Source organism: Entelurus aequoreus, linkage group LG01 (assembly GCF_033978785.1).
Source record: "Entelurus aequoreus isolate RoL-2023_Sb linkage group LG01, RoL_Eaeq_v1.1, whole genome shotgun sequence".
Taxonomy (NCBI): domain Eukaryota; kingdom Metazoa; phylum Chordata; class Actinopteri; order Syngnathiformes; family Syngnathidae; genus Entelurus; species Entelurus aequoreus.
Genome location: NC_084731.1, coordinates 15,359,401 through 15,374,012, shown reverse-complemented (window position 1 = coordinate 15,374,012; position 14,612 = coordinate 15,359,401). Strand labels below are relative to the sequence as shown.

The 14,612-nt window shown below is 41.3% G+C and overlaps 1 protein-coding gene across 1 annotated transcript in view; it reads left to right on the top strand.

The window, feature by feature from the left end:
• The window catches only part of LOC133661045 (plexin-A1-like), a 112,858-nt gene that overhangs the window by 51,700 nt on the left and 46,546 nt on the right, over positions 1–14,612 (top strand). Inside the window, exon 2 of the mRNA XM_062064397.1 lies at positions 3,765–5,189. Within this exon, the coding sequence (XP_061920381.1) occupies positions 4,008–5,189 (1,182 nt within the window). The 5' untranslated portion in view covers positions 3,765–4,007. The remainder of the gene's footprint in view (positions 1–3,764; positions 5,190–14,612) is intronic.

Genomic DNA, 14,612 nt, shown 5'->3' with positions numbered 1-14,612 from the left:
TAGGCATAATAATGTGTTAATTCCACGACTGCATATATCGGTTGATATCGGTATCGGTTGATATCGGTATCGGTAATTAAAGAGTTGGACAATATCGGAATATCGGATATCTGCAAAAAGCCATTATCGGACATCCCTAACTAAAACACTACACAAAGCTCAGTGAGATCAAGTAGAAAAGATGTTATTAAAACAGAAGAATACGTACAAATAAGAGATGTCCGATAATGGACAATATTCCGATATTGTCCAACTCTTAATTACCGATTTCGATATCAACCGATACCGATATATACAGTTGTGGAATTGACACATTATTATACCTAATTTTGTTGTGGTGCCCCGCTGGATGCATTAAACAATGTAACAAGGTTTTCCAAAATAAATCAACTCAAGTTATGGAAACATGGCACTGCCATATTTATTATTGAAGTCACAAAGTGCATTATTTTTTTTTTTTATCATGCCTCAAAACAGCAGCTTGGAATTTGGGACATGCTCTCCCTGAAATAATCCTGATACCCACTACAACTATGGGAAATACTATTCTTTGACTTTCACAAAGTGCATTATTTAATTTGCTGACTGGGAGACGCAACAGCTCTTTACTTCTCCCTACGTCCGTGTTTTACCGGATATGTACAGCTGCGTTTTAAAAAGTCATTAATTTTACTTTTTGAAACCGATACCGATAATTTCCGATATTACATTTTAAAGCATTTATCTCTAGTACAAATGAATAAACAAAACGCTTTATAGCCCATCCTGCCAATTAGCAAGAGCAATCTTCTGGTTTGTCGACTACCACCTCTAGAATGTGTGGAGCGTGGATTTAAAGGACTTCCCCTCCACACATTGCATATAAATATATTGAAATGGATTTGATATTGACAGGAAGCGTGTAGTAGGATTTTGGTCATAAAAACTTGAGTGAAACAAGTATTTTTTTGGGGGGGGGGGCTGTACGAAACATTCGTCTTCTCCTGGCGTTTCATTTGTGGAAATTGGATGACACTTTCTCTCCCTGAAGCTGGCCAACTTTGTCTCAACTGAGCGATGGTTTGCTGTTCTAGAACAAGGCCAATATTTCTCTCTCCTTTTCTTTGCACAGTGCTTGCAGGAACGCTGGCTCAAATGATGTGTAAGCCAGTGAATCTTTGAGAGACATTCACTCTTTAAATACTCACTTTGTAAAACTGGATTTTATGCCCTGTGCCTACGGTGGCAGCCGTGGAGAGCCCATCTAGTCCTCCATCAATTTTCTACACCGCTTATCCTTTTCAGGGCCGCAGCACCGGCTGGGGCTCACTCAGGTCCACAGACTCCACCCCGGACTGGTTGCATTGATGCCACACCAGAGTCTACTATAAAGTACCACACTAATAATAGTTATATAGTCTGGTTATTTTACATACCGTATTTTTCGGACTATAAGGCGCACTTAAAATCCTTTCATTTTCTCAAAAATGGACAGTGCGCCTTGTAACTCGGTGCGCTTAATGTACGGAATAATTCTAGTTGTGCTTACAGACCTCAAAGTTATTTTATTTGGTACATGGCGTAATGATGGGTGTGACCAGTAGGTGGCAATCACACATAAGAGATATGTGTGGACTGCAAGATGACGCCAGTAAACAACACCAAAACGTTGATGTTTCATTGAGAATATAGAATATTACACACGGCGCTGAAAAATTTGTCAAAATGTTTTAGTACGACTTTGGTAAGCTATGAAGCCGCACCGCTTGATGGATTGTCGGCGCATTACGGCTACCATAGTCAGACGTACTGTGCTTCAACATACGGTTATTATTATAGTGTGTGTATAAGGACCCCAAAATGGAACCTATTAGCAGACATTATCTGGTATTTTGATTCGCAATATTGTGAAAAAACAACTTTTCTTACCTTCTTATACCTGCTGATGTGTATTTGGGATCTGCATAAGTCCTGAGAATGTGTGCGCGTCAGAAAGCGGCTTGAAGATGATCTGTAAAAACATCATCCATGCAACATTTTGAGCAAATAACCACCATTACTTGTTATGTAGACCAGTGGTACCCAACCTTTTTGTAGCTGCAGATGCTTGAAAACGTGTCCCACGGACGGGGGGGGGACACGTTTTTAAAAAAAAAAAAATTTTTTTTTTTTTTTTTTTATAAAGAATTACAATCATGTTTGCTTACAGACTGTATCCCTGCAGACTGTATTGATCTATATTGATATATAATGTATATATTGTGTTTTTTATGTTGATTTAAAAAAAATTAAATAATAAATTTAAATTTCTTATGCGGCCCGGTACCAATCGGTCCGCGGACCGGTACCGGGCCGCGGCCCGGTGGTTGGGGACCACTGATGTAGACCACAAGGAAGTCTTTTACATGTTGAAAAATGTATAATATGCCCCCTTTAATGCGCCTTATAATCCAATGTACCTTTTGTATGCAAATAGACCTGAATAGACCCGCTCATCGGCAGTGCACCTTATAATCCAGTGTGCTGTATGGTCCGAAAAATACTTCGAATATATATTACACATTGTAATCGATCAATTATTTCTCATCAACATTCTGTCTTAATACAGTAGAGTAGTACGCATTGTGTGTCAATTTTAGATGATTAGATGTTTTTCTGACTTGAATACTTACTCCTGTAAAGAAGGTGCTACATGTTTCCAAATGTGTCCTACATTTTACCCACTCACAATCCATGGGGTGTAAAAAAATAAGATTTGAAAATACACCTCATGAGCTCAGTTAAGTGACCTTGCCTTTCAGCCATTGATTGATCGACGATTAGGTTTGCTCCAGAGTTGGGGCAGAAGGAGGAAATCTGGATTCCATTTGATTATCCATGTGTCACGGCTTTTCCCTTCCCCCTCATTTTACCTTCCTGGTGTGTGGAATGTTTCTCATCTTTTCCAATTTGGTGCGGCGATAAAACGGCATCGACATTTTCATAGTCAAAGCGAAATTGGAAGCGTGGCTTTCCTGGGACTCGGGTTTAGCATTTGCAGATCAGGAACAGGATTGGTCCGTCAAAGCAGCATACATCTAGTCCCAGCTCTTCACTCTCTGTCTCACCGCCAGTTGTCCAGGGAGCTCAGGAGAACATGTGCTGTGCGGGTAAACACATATGGGTGCAATGATGCTACAGGGAAGAAGAACTGGAACTGAAGTGTGGGGGTGGGGTGGGGCAAGTAGTAACTTTTGTGGAACAGATGGACCTCTCAGAAATTGGCTAACTGGTCTCTTCTTGGCAGCACCCATCTTGGTAGTGATACTGCTCAAATTTGTCATTATATGGAAGATTTGGAAATTATGTATTATAACAAGTACTCCAATTATAAGTTTGTGGGTAGTGTGTTGACCCCATTCAGACTGTGACAAGACTATGAATAGTTCTCCAATGTGGCGATGCCTACTGGCACTTTCTCATACATATGCTGCCTCTAAAGCCACTATGATTGAAGTTATAAAATATTACTGAGTTGAATGTTGCGTCCATTACTCAAGTCCTATATTATGTATACAGAGCTTTTAATAATTGGCTGAGGCACCCCGACTATCTTTGCTCATAATTAAATGCCAACACAGATTTGCCTTCTCGACTTGATTTGATATCATTAATTCATCACGGTGGCAAATGTCAGATTTTTTCTCTGTCTAATTTTGTCTGTTTAATTTGTGAGCCTTTAAGGCCTTGATGCATAATCAGTAGGAACTGTAACTCCAGCACTAACAGTCTTTTCTGCCTTCTAGGGCTCCCACCGCGTTTCCTCTGTGGATGAAGTTCCTCACGATGGTGTGCACCACTATGAACAGGACAGTGGATCAATAGAAGTTGTTTTCCCTTCTTCCTCCTCCTCCTCCTCCTCGCTTCGTGGCATTGTTTCTTGACGGTAAAGCAAAAAAGACTGAAAATCCTGACTTGGAACTCCCGTCTGAAACAGCTCCGACTCTATTGCTCCTTCCCCCCAAGCCTCTGCACGGGTCAAGCCAAATATGTCACTCCAAGCTAGATCAACAGTTTCGCCGGTTCTGGCGAACCTGTTTCCTGTGTTTGGGCTTTTGCTTATCATGACCTCATCCATCTGTGGAGGCCCGCCGCCAACTTTTAAATGGTTCACACCCGCAGAGTGGGGGCTTACACATTTGGCCATTCACAACAAAACTGGGGAAGTCTATGTGGGAGCTGTCAACTGGATTTTCAAACTGTCTAGCAACCTGACTAAACTCCGCAGCCACATGACTGGACCAGTGGTAGACAATGAAAAATGTTACCCTCCACCCAGTGTTCAGTCGTGCCCCCACGACCTGGCCCAGACACCTAATGTGAACAAGCTTTTACTCATTGACTATGCCCAGAATCGCCTCATCGCCTGTGGTAGTACTTCGCAAGGCATATGTCAATTTCTACGTCTGGATGACCTCTTCAAGCTGGGCGAGCCTCACCATCGCAAGGAGCACTACCTGTCCAGTGTGGCTGAGTCGGGCACCATGTCAGGAGTCATCATAAGCTCCCCTGATAGCCTGACAAGCAAGCTGTTCATTGGAACACCCATCGATGGCAAATCCGAGTACTTCCCAACCTTTTCCAGCCGGAAGTTGATGGAGAACGAAGAGAATGCAGACATGTTCAGCTTTGTGTATCAAGACGAGTTTGTCTCCTCTCAGCTAAAGATTCCATCTGATACTTTGTCCAAGTTCCCTGCTTTTGATATATACTACATTTATAGCTTCAGCAGTGAACAGTTTGTCTATTATCTTACAATGCAACTGGATACTCAGCTGACTTCTCCTGATGCCAGTGGCGAGCAGTTTTTCACCTCCAAAATTGTACGCCTCTGCGTAGATGACTCCAAATTCTACTCCTACGTCGAGTTCCCAATCGGCTGCACTAAAGACGGTGTGGAGTACCGCCTGGTTCAGGATGCCTACTTGGCCCGGCCTGGCCGCGAACTGGCCAACTCGTTGGGGATCTCCGAGAATGAAGACATCCTCTTCACGGTTTTCTCCCAGGGTCAGAAGAATCGAGCCAAACCGCCCAAAGAGTCAGCATTGTGCTTATTCACCCTGAGAAGGATAAAGGAGAAAATCAAAGAGAGGATTCAGTCTTGTTACAAGGGAGATGGGAAGCTCTCTTTACCGTGGCTTCTCAACAAGGAACTGGACTGCATCAACTCTGTAAGTAATAAACTATACCTGCTCTTTCATTTGTTTTCTGTTGCCATTTAGAAAACTGTCCCAACAAAATTCATGATGTGAATTTGATTGTTAAAACGTCTGGTTTGTCTTTTATCGTGTGAGACATACATCAAAACACTTGCAGACAAGCTTTCTGTATTATAAATGTTCTTGACTGGAACAATATTTAATTATTTTGAAGTGATGGGATAATTTCTCTGGATTTCATGAACCTTGCTTCAATGTCTGGGTTGTATTGAGTAAAACAACGCTGTTCTGAGAAGTTGCCAGATCTTTACTGTAGATCCAGTTCCCTTAGCTGTCGCCAGATTATTCTTCTTTGAACCACAAACTAATTGAGACTAAATCAACAGCGCCTCTGCTGGTTGGAGCCAAGTAGAGAGCACTCCATTTTGCAAAGATGCAAGTAGATCCACCCTTGCTCACCCACTCTTTTCAAAATACAGCTGCTACAGTTTTCTCATATACTTGTTCTTGCCACCTGTTTTGATTCAGTTCTTTGCCGTTGTGCTTTTTTTAAAATGGTTTTCATCCCTTTCATCTTCACCATCGTGTTCTCTTTCAGTACATTTTAATCAAAAGACCTCTTAAAAGCTTTTTCGCCCTGCAAATTCAAGTGTTCCCTATGTCCTACTGGTGTTCTCAGCATTCAATCCGTTGTCTACAAGAGAACTATACTCTGTAGTAACCCTTCTCTTTACGACCTTCATTTGCCTGAGTGTTTTGTCGTTGTGTAAGGGATGTGAAGGACCTAGCCAAAGCTTCTTTCACCTTCCTGCCTGCTCCCTCTACTTCGGCATCCACTATAAATATAGTATCTTTCCAGTCCACATTCTTTTCAAAAACAGGATCTCGTTTATTTGACTTAGACTTTTGCACTAGTGCAAAAAAAAAGCTGATATTATTGTAATATGTATAAAAACAAAGATTAAAATGTGCATAATAAGTAATTTATTGTAGTCTACTCCTAACACAGAATATCAGCCCATATGAGACAACTTAGATGATTCAGTCTCAGTGGTTTCCTAGGATTATATCTTTCTGGCTAGCAGACACCAAGACAAACACATGCAGTGGAGCCAACTCTCCTCCATAGCTACATTTCCAAAGACTCCAAAATAACTGCCAAAGCCAGAAAAAGACGTGCCCCTTTGCTGGTGAGAAGGAGCACAGAGGATAAATTGTAAATGCGGGACGCTGGAGACACTGAAAATGATGTGGTGTGAATAAGATACAAGATGTGAAACAAAAGAACAAGGTAGCTGTTTTTTTTTTTTTTTAAAAGGTAACCTAAAATGACATCTGTTGTGATCTGACGCTGTAATGAAAATCCATCCATCCATCCATCCATCCTAGGATGGGTGATATGGCTGAAATCTGTAATACGATGTACTTTTTTTATATTGACCGATATTGATAACTATTGATACTTTCTATAACTTAAATCCAAAGAGGTTCATTAGGTCTTCAAAAAATGATGCAATTTGTTATTCTTCCAGCCGGACATCACGTGCCAACCTCTGAGCAAGGCAACATTTGTAGCCGAAACCGTCAGGTGCGGAAATAAACACACAGGTCTGGCGATAAGAATAACAGATTGCACTTCCTTTGACTTATGTAAGCCTGCCGACAAATGCAGTAAAACTATTTCCAACTTACCAAGGGTGCTATTTATCAGTGGAGAGAGTTTATGGTAGCCAGGTAGGATGAGGCGTTGAAATAATTGCAGGGGATTAGAAGGTAGTTGCAGATTTGAGGCACTAGATGGCAGTAGTGGATAAACTATTGAACAGTTACACAGTAGTTTAGGAAGCTACTCATTAAACGGACTGATTGGAAGTGTCAGGATGTTGTCTGCATTAAACCAACAAAACTAAAGACAAGTTTATGTTATTGAGTCCATATATCAAGATGTCACAGTTTCTATTCTCACTACACGCAGAGAATCCACCGCGAAACAGAAAGACAGCGTAACCAAACTTGGTAGTTGATACTGTTACGTGATTAGGGATGATGTTTGTTAAGAAATTATCGATTTCAATGCCATTATCGAATCCTCTTATCGAACCGATTCCTTATCGATTCTCTTATCGAATCCAGATAGGTTGTTGTATGTGGAAAAAAAACACACAATACTTGGTTTAACAAAAACTCACTTTTGGCAGCCTTCACTTATATATTTTAAGAAAAAAATAAAATAAAATATATAAATATTGACTGTTAGTGCCCCTTTAATTGGGCCACCTAAGAAAAATACATGCAGGGAAAATCCTGCATTCATTTGTATTATTTATTAGACAGACCTGCAAACTCTGGAGTGGTGTAGGCTACAAGATACCGTTAACATTATCAGACACATACAAAAAGGCTAACGTTGCCATTAGCCACTGACTATACTTAGGTAACGTTAGTCTAGCTAACATTACTGCAGTCCTGGTTGACATAAAAGGTAAAGTTATTTTAGCCTAAAGGCTACAAGTGAGCAGATATGGAAATTAACCGGCAACAGTTAACGTTAGTTAGTCACCGGCACTATCACTGGGACTGCAGGTTGAAGCAGAGGAAGAGGGGTGTGCTTCGTCATCTCTGTCGCTGCTTCTCTAACCTTCAGGTTATGTACGGCTTGAACATGTTTCAACATGTTTGTTGTACTGCTCCCCCTACAGGAAAGCGAAGCCTGGCAATAATTGCAGATAGCCGTTTCCTCGTCGTATTTCTTAGTAAAGTGAAGCCGTGCCTTGGAGCGTTTTTTCCGGTCCATTGTTGTTGCTGCTTCTGTATCTGCCACCGAATGACTGAGCTACGTAATTTCCTGTGACGTGCCACAGGACATTTCCTGTGACACAGGATTCGTTCCGTGATTCGAATAAAGAACCAAATCTTTTTCTTTACTATAGTGGCTTCCATAACGGGAACCGTTTCTCAAAAAGGGATTCGAATCCATGGAATCGGTTCTTTTCTTATCGAACAATCGGGATAACCGGTTTTCGAACGTCATCCCTATACGTGATTGGCTGTTGGTGTGTCCCTCCCAATGCCCAGTGACACTTCCTGTTTCCTGTTTTACTGGGTTCCCAGAGCACGAGTGACTAATCTTGCTTCATGATTGTTTTTTTCCGACCAAAAACATAAATATATATGTAATGTTTTATTAAACACATTTTAATATTGATATTACGTGTCTATCGCGATATATATTGATATAATTTTATCGGCCAAGCCCCAATCCATCCATCCATTTTTCTACCGCTTGTCCCTTTCAAATAAATGTCAATGAATTGGACCTAGTTGCAGGTGCCGTGGAGGGTCCCCCATTAAAGTGCTAGGGTACACATGGAGGTCATACACAGTGCATATAATGAGATGGAGCGATAAAAAACTGTGTGCTGTGCTGAAGGCTTGCCCATCTTGTTCCATGATTCTGATTACTCCGACCTTTATTCATGTGTCAAACTGAACATGGCGTCACATTCATTTACAGAGAAATGAGATTTGTCCTCTTGTTCACGCTTAAGCTTTAACCACTTGAAACTATTATCTGTATTAATCTCCCTAATCTCCTTTGATCAAGGTATTTTACATTTGAGCTGCTTTATTCTATCCCCGTCATCTTCTCCCCCCGCCTGTTCTGCCGCTCAGAGTTGTTACCGTGGTTACCACCTTCACCTTTGTGTTGGCTTAGGAGTTGTCACAGCGCTGATATACTCTGTAAGGATGTTTCTTCTATACCAGCTGTCTGCAATGATGATGGAAGAGGAGCTGATTGGCCGACCCCGGGTGACAGCAGCAAGGCCTGAGGGTCAGGTTAACCATCACAACATACCCACAATCGACAGTATTATTATTTTACCCACTGCAAAGAAGTTGCAATTGACCTGAGTTTGATGCATGGCCGAGAGTATTAGTGCAGAAGTCTGTAGTTTCCCTCCATCATCTACAGTACATAGTTGTGAGGACCACACACTGCTGATGTACCTCATAATCTACTGTATATTTTTTATTTTATTTTTGTATATACTGTTGTTGTGAGGACCAAACATGTACCTTGTCACAAAGAGTGACATAAAGATGAACTGTCCTCCCTTCCTTTGGTTGGTGAAGACATATTCAACATTCAGCCATGAATTGATTAACGTGGACCCCGACTTAAACAAGTTGGAAAACTTACTCGGGTGTTACCATTTTGTGGTCAATTGTACGGAATATGTACTGTACTGTGCAATCTACTAATACAAGTTTCAATCAATCGATCAAGCAAAGAGTAGAAGGCAGAATGTGATGTGATCTGGGTGTGAACAGACAATGCCCTTTCTTACACGTCTTGAAATCTTGGGCCCCGTTTACGCTAAGCCGGATAAGATTATCCAGGGTAAATCACGCCTAACCTTGTCCGTGTCCACACACAACAACGCCACCGTTTAAGACCCCCCGCCCCCCGTCTGTCCGCCGGCGCAACACGGAAAATGCGCACGTCATAGTCCCCTCCAGTGTTGCTTTGTGTGCAAGTTCTTAAATGTAACTTATCTGAACAATATCCAGTGTTGTGGTATTTCAATGAACTGGAATCCAGTGTGCTGTGGAGTCCTATTGTAGTGAATCACACCCGAGACATCATTAATTAATCAAATCTTTATTAGACACGTAAACAATGTGATAAAGAACATTTTACATCAATCAAACTAGGGATATAGATATCTGGTCAGGACACTCCTCACTCTTTTGCCTTCACCTTCATTGTCCAATCGTTTTTGGTGACTTTATATACTCTGGACCTAGACGTTGAGTCCGCGACATACATAACTGATACAGTCTGCTTTGCCAGTCCAAAAACATTCGCCGTTTTCCTCGACGGCCAGGTAATACAAAGCACACGCAATCTTTTTTATCACATCCACGGTAGCTCGCATTCTCCTTGTCTCTCCTTCGACAAATAGACAAAGTTTTTCGCTAAGTAGAATCACAGCTGACCTGGACATTGGAAAGTTCTCTTGCCGTCTGAGAAGTGTTGTATCCCAAATAGCTGCAATGGCTTTCTCTTAAGGTATTCATGTGTGATTTCCGCAAGCGTCTGCACATGTAGAAGAAGGAGAAACACGGGCTTGTCTGGATGACTCGCCTTCATATTTCCAGGGGTTAGCTCCGAGCTACAAAACTGCTTTATTATGAAGCTGGCTGTGGCGCGTTCTTTCTGATGTCACTTCCTGTGTGGGGCGAGGTCTTTCTGGCGTCACTTCCTCTCCGAACTCACTTTGTAAAGGATCAATGAGTCCATACAAAGCTAAGTGCCGGAGATTCAAGAATTACACGGCTGACTTACCCGTGTAAAAATTTGTCTGAGGAGCGGGACCTTAAACGCTGGTTTAGTGTGGCTTAAACGAGGTTAAGGCTAAATAATTATTAGTTTAAGTGGTTAAGCGACTTAGGCCTTAAGCCAATTGGTGTTTCTCTCACCTTTTCCCCGCTAACTCGCAACTTCAAGCTCTTCAGTGCCTTGCTCAGGGCTACATTTGACTGAGCAACACTTTGTTTGCGTTACAGCGGCCTGCACAGCTGTTAGATGCACGGCCATGATTGATGACCTGCGAGTCCCCGTGCGGACTTCCTATTTGTGCCGCATCATCATTTTTGGCCTTTGGCAATCTTTAAGGTGATATGTTTATGGGCACAGTTTTCTTTCAAGGCAAATCTTTGGTTGGATCACAAACTGACATACACTTAGACTACGTTTACATTGCGGGCCAAAGTGGCCCAAATCTGATTTTCTGGAAATCTGATTTTTTCCAGCTGATTGTTTACACGGCAAGTACAATGTGATCTTTATCAGACTCCACTGTTAACGGCCCCGAATGTGGCCCCCATGTGGCCCCTACGTCACTTGCATGCGCAGTTCGATAAAGGGGAAAACAAAGGAAGTTGACCGGATTCCGTAAATGAACAAGAACGTCCCTACTACCACAAAATAAAAGTCGCCACACCTTAAAAATGAGTGTTTCTTTTATGTGAAAATAAAGGAAAGTAATATAATGTATGAATGGGTTCATATAGTGTAATATATTTGGGAGGTTCTAATCTTTTTATGGCTGGTAAGTTGAATATGATTGAATATGATGACGAATATGATTCATTAGTATCGCAGTACTATACTAGTACCGGTATACCGTACAACCCTAGTTTAGACTGAAGTCACCTTTGAAAAGATCAGATTCCAATCGGATTCAGACTACCATGGCCCCGTTTACACTGCACACCGAATCTACATTTTTTGCCCTCAAGTGACACAGATCTGATTTTTTTTTTTTGCCAGCCTAAACGTTTCAAAGTGCTTCAAATCTAATATTTTGACTTCAGATTGAGGCCACACCAGGAGTTAGTCCTGAATCGGATTGGAATTTGATCTTTTCAAATGGGATTTCAGTCGAAAAGCAATTCATCTGATGTAAAAAAGATCCGATTTGAAGCACTTTGGAGCGTTTAGACTGGCAAGAAAATCCGATTTAGCCACACCTCATTGTCACACTTTAATGTTGAACCCTGGTTTTATTAGTTTGCAGTTTTGTGATTGTCTCCCTGAGCTTTAGGAGTCAAACCCTGACCTTGTCCTTGGTTTGCGAGTGGATCAATACAAGAGGCCGAGACGTGAGAAGAAGAGTGGGATTGCAGTTGGAAGTAGATGCAAAGACAAGACAATACTGCAGGATAGGACATAAAAGAAGCCACATAGTGGGTAGTAAATGAGTAAAAGGTGCAAGTTGTGGGCGGCCATAGAAGAAGAGAGATTTGTGTCGATTTAGACTCACATGAGAGAGAGAAAAGACAAGACGATCAAGTCTAGTGGACAACAAGTGTCTTGTGGCAAAACAAGTCATGAGGTGGATTGTACTTCTAGTAGGGCTGGGCGATATATGGAATATACTCCATATATCGCAAGTTTGTCTCTGTGCGATGTAGAAAATGACTATATCGTGATATTCCAGTTTACGTTCTCACGCAGTTGCTTTTAGCTGTGGGCATTACACTACAGGCTCTTCCCACTCTTTCTTGTCTCTCCTTCTCACAGAGACATAAAACAAGCGCACCTTCTTACATACGTCACATACTGTCATACGTCCTCGCAGAGCAGACAGGTAGCGGCATGGGTAAAGTTAGCTGTGGTGCTCGCGGTGCGGTGCGAGTGGGAATACGAGAGAGAGAAAGTGCGAATCTGGTAACAAATGAAGGAATAATTAATTCCCAAGAAAAACAGCAGGGGGTCCATCGTCTGGCGGTGGTTTGGCTTCAAGCGGGAAGATGTTGAACAGACAACCGTTATATGTCAAGTGTGGGGCAAAAGCGTTGCTACAAAAAGTAGCACTACTGCTAATTTGTAGCATCATTTGAAAAGTCACCCGCTAGAGAATGAAGAGTGCTTGAAACTCCGCATGTCAACATCTCCGGTCGGTGCCACACCAACAAAATACCCAAGCAACCATTTCCAGATCAACACTGTATGAAAAAAAAAAGTCAACAAGAGAAGGAGATAACGTCCACAGGAACCTACCACATAGCGAAGGACATACACTATTTGATTTCCTATTATGCAGCTCATTTTTATTTGACACTTATTGAAATATCTTGTGTGACATCATGCACAAAAGTGCACTTTATTTGTTTTAAACTATTGTAGTGGCGTTCTGTACAAAAAGTGCACTTTAATTTAGTGTTGTTTTGATATGTCATCTTAGCGACATCATGCACAAAAGTGCACTAATAGCTTGTTTTAAAATGTCTCTGACAATCTTGCACTTTCTGTTTTGAAATTACATGAATGTTTGTGCCACTGCTTAATAACTGTTTAATAAATACACTTTTGCTAAATGGACTTAGTTGTGATTTCACTCTCTGCATGAAAGTTTAAAAGTCGCATATATTAATGCAGTACGAAGAAGAATGTTTTAATGTAGACTCATAGAATCATCATACTGCTGTGATTATATGCATCAAGTGTTCATTCAAGGCTAAGGCAAAATATCCAGATATATATGGTGTATCGTGACATGGCTTAAAAATGTTGAGATATTAATAAAAGGCCATATCACCCAGCCCTAACTTCGAGTCGTCAAATTACAGAGCGACCTCACATCCTGTCTTGTTGCGTGTTTACTTTGCAGTTGATTCAGACGTGTGCTTTGAGAAGAAATTATAATCACAATTTTCTTGCTTGGAATCGAGACAGATTCTCTGGGGCCATTTTTAACGCTAAACAATAAGGAGGCACTTGAAGAAAAATGGGCTGCATGGTCGAGTCGCCAGAAGAAAGCCATTTCTGTGCAAATGTCACAAAGTATCCCGCTTACATTGAGACAAGCCTCAAAACTTCTGGAACAAAGTAATTTGGATTGATGAGACCAAAATTTAACTTTTTGGCCACTCGACCATGCAGCCCATTTTTCTTCAAGTGCCTCCTTATTGTGCAAACAGCCACACCACAATTTTTTAGAGAGTCCTGTATTTCAGCTGAAGTTATTTGTGGATTTTTCTTTGCATCTCGAACAATTTTCCTGGCAGTTGTGGCTGAAATCTTTGCTGGTCTACCTGAATCCCTCATTTTCCACTTCTTAATCAGCGTTTGAACACTGCTGATCGGCATTCTCAATTCCTTGGAAATCTTTTCATACCCCTTTCCTAATTTATGCAGTTCAATTACCTTTTCTCGCAGATCCTTTGACAATTATTTTGCCTTCCCCATGACTCAGAATCCAGAAACATCTGTGCAGCACTGGATGAAAGATGCAATGGTCTGTCAGAAGCCCAGAAACTCACTGACCTTTTATACACACACATTAATTACAAACAAACAGGTCACAGGTGAGGATTGGAACCTTGATTAGCCATTCCAACCTGTTTGTGTCAACTTTTGTGTATGTTATCAGATCAAAGTCACTGGGGTATGTCAACTTTTGATCAGGGTCATTTGGGTACTTTCTTTTGTCATTTTGATTTAAAAAAAATAAACACAGTTGTTTGCCAATAAATAGCTTCACACAACTATTAAACATGAGTGGAAGAAAGGTTTTTGTGTTATCATTCATATTCTCTGAAGAATGGCTAAGAAATCATCAATTCTCCCAGGGTATGTAAACTTATGAGCACGACTGTACATGCATATTTATACGCGCTATCATCACGTAACGAAGCCGGCGTCGTTAGCATTCGCTAAAATGCTAACATGTTTACGAGTGTCTGTGTTAGTATTATTAACTTACAATGGTATCATTTTTGTACTGTTTTCTCAGTAAATTCACCAAAACGTCACCATTGAGTCGGTTTAGCCGACTAGAGAGCTAGCTTCCACAGCTAGCGGGTCCATGACCATGACTTCTGTTTTGTTTGATCAGCCGTTTTACTGCCGTGTCACAGACACCG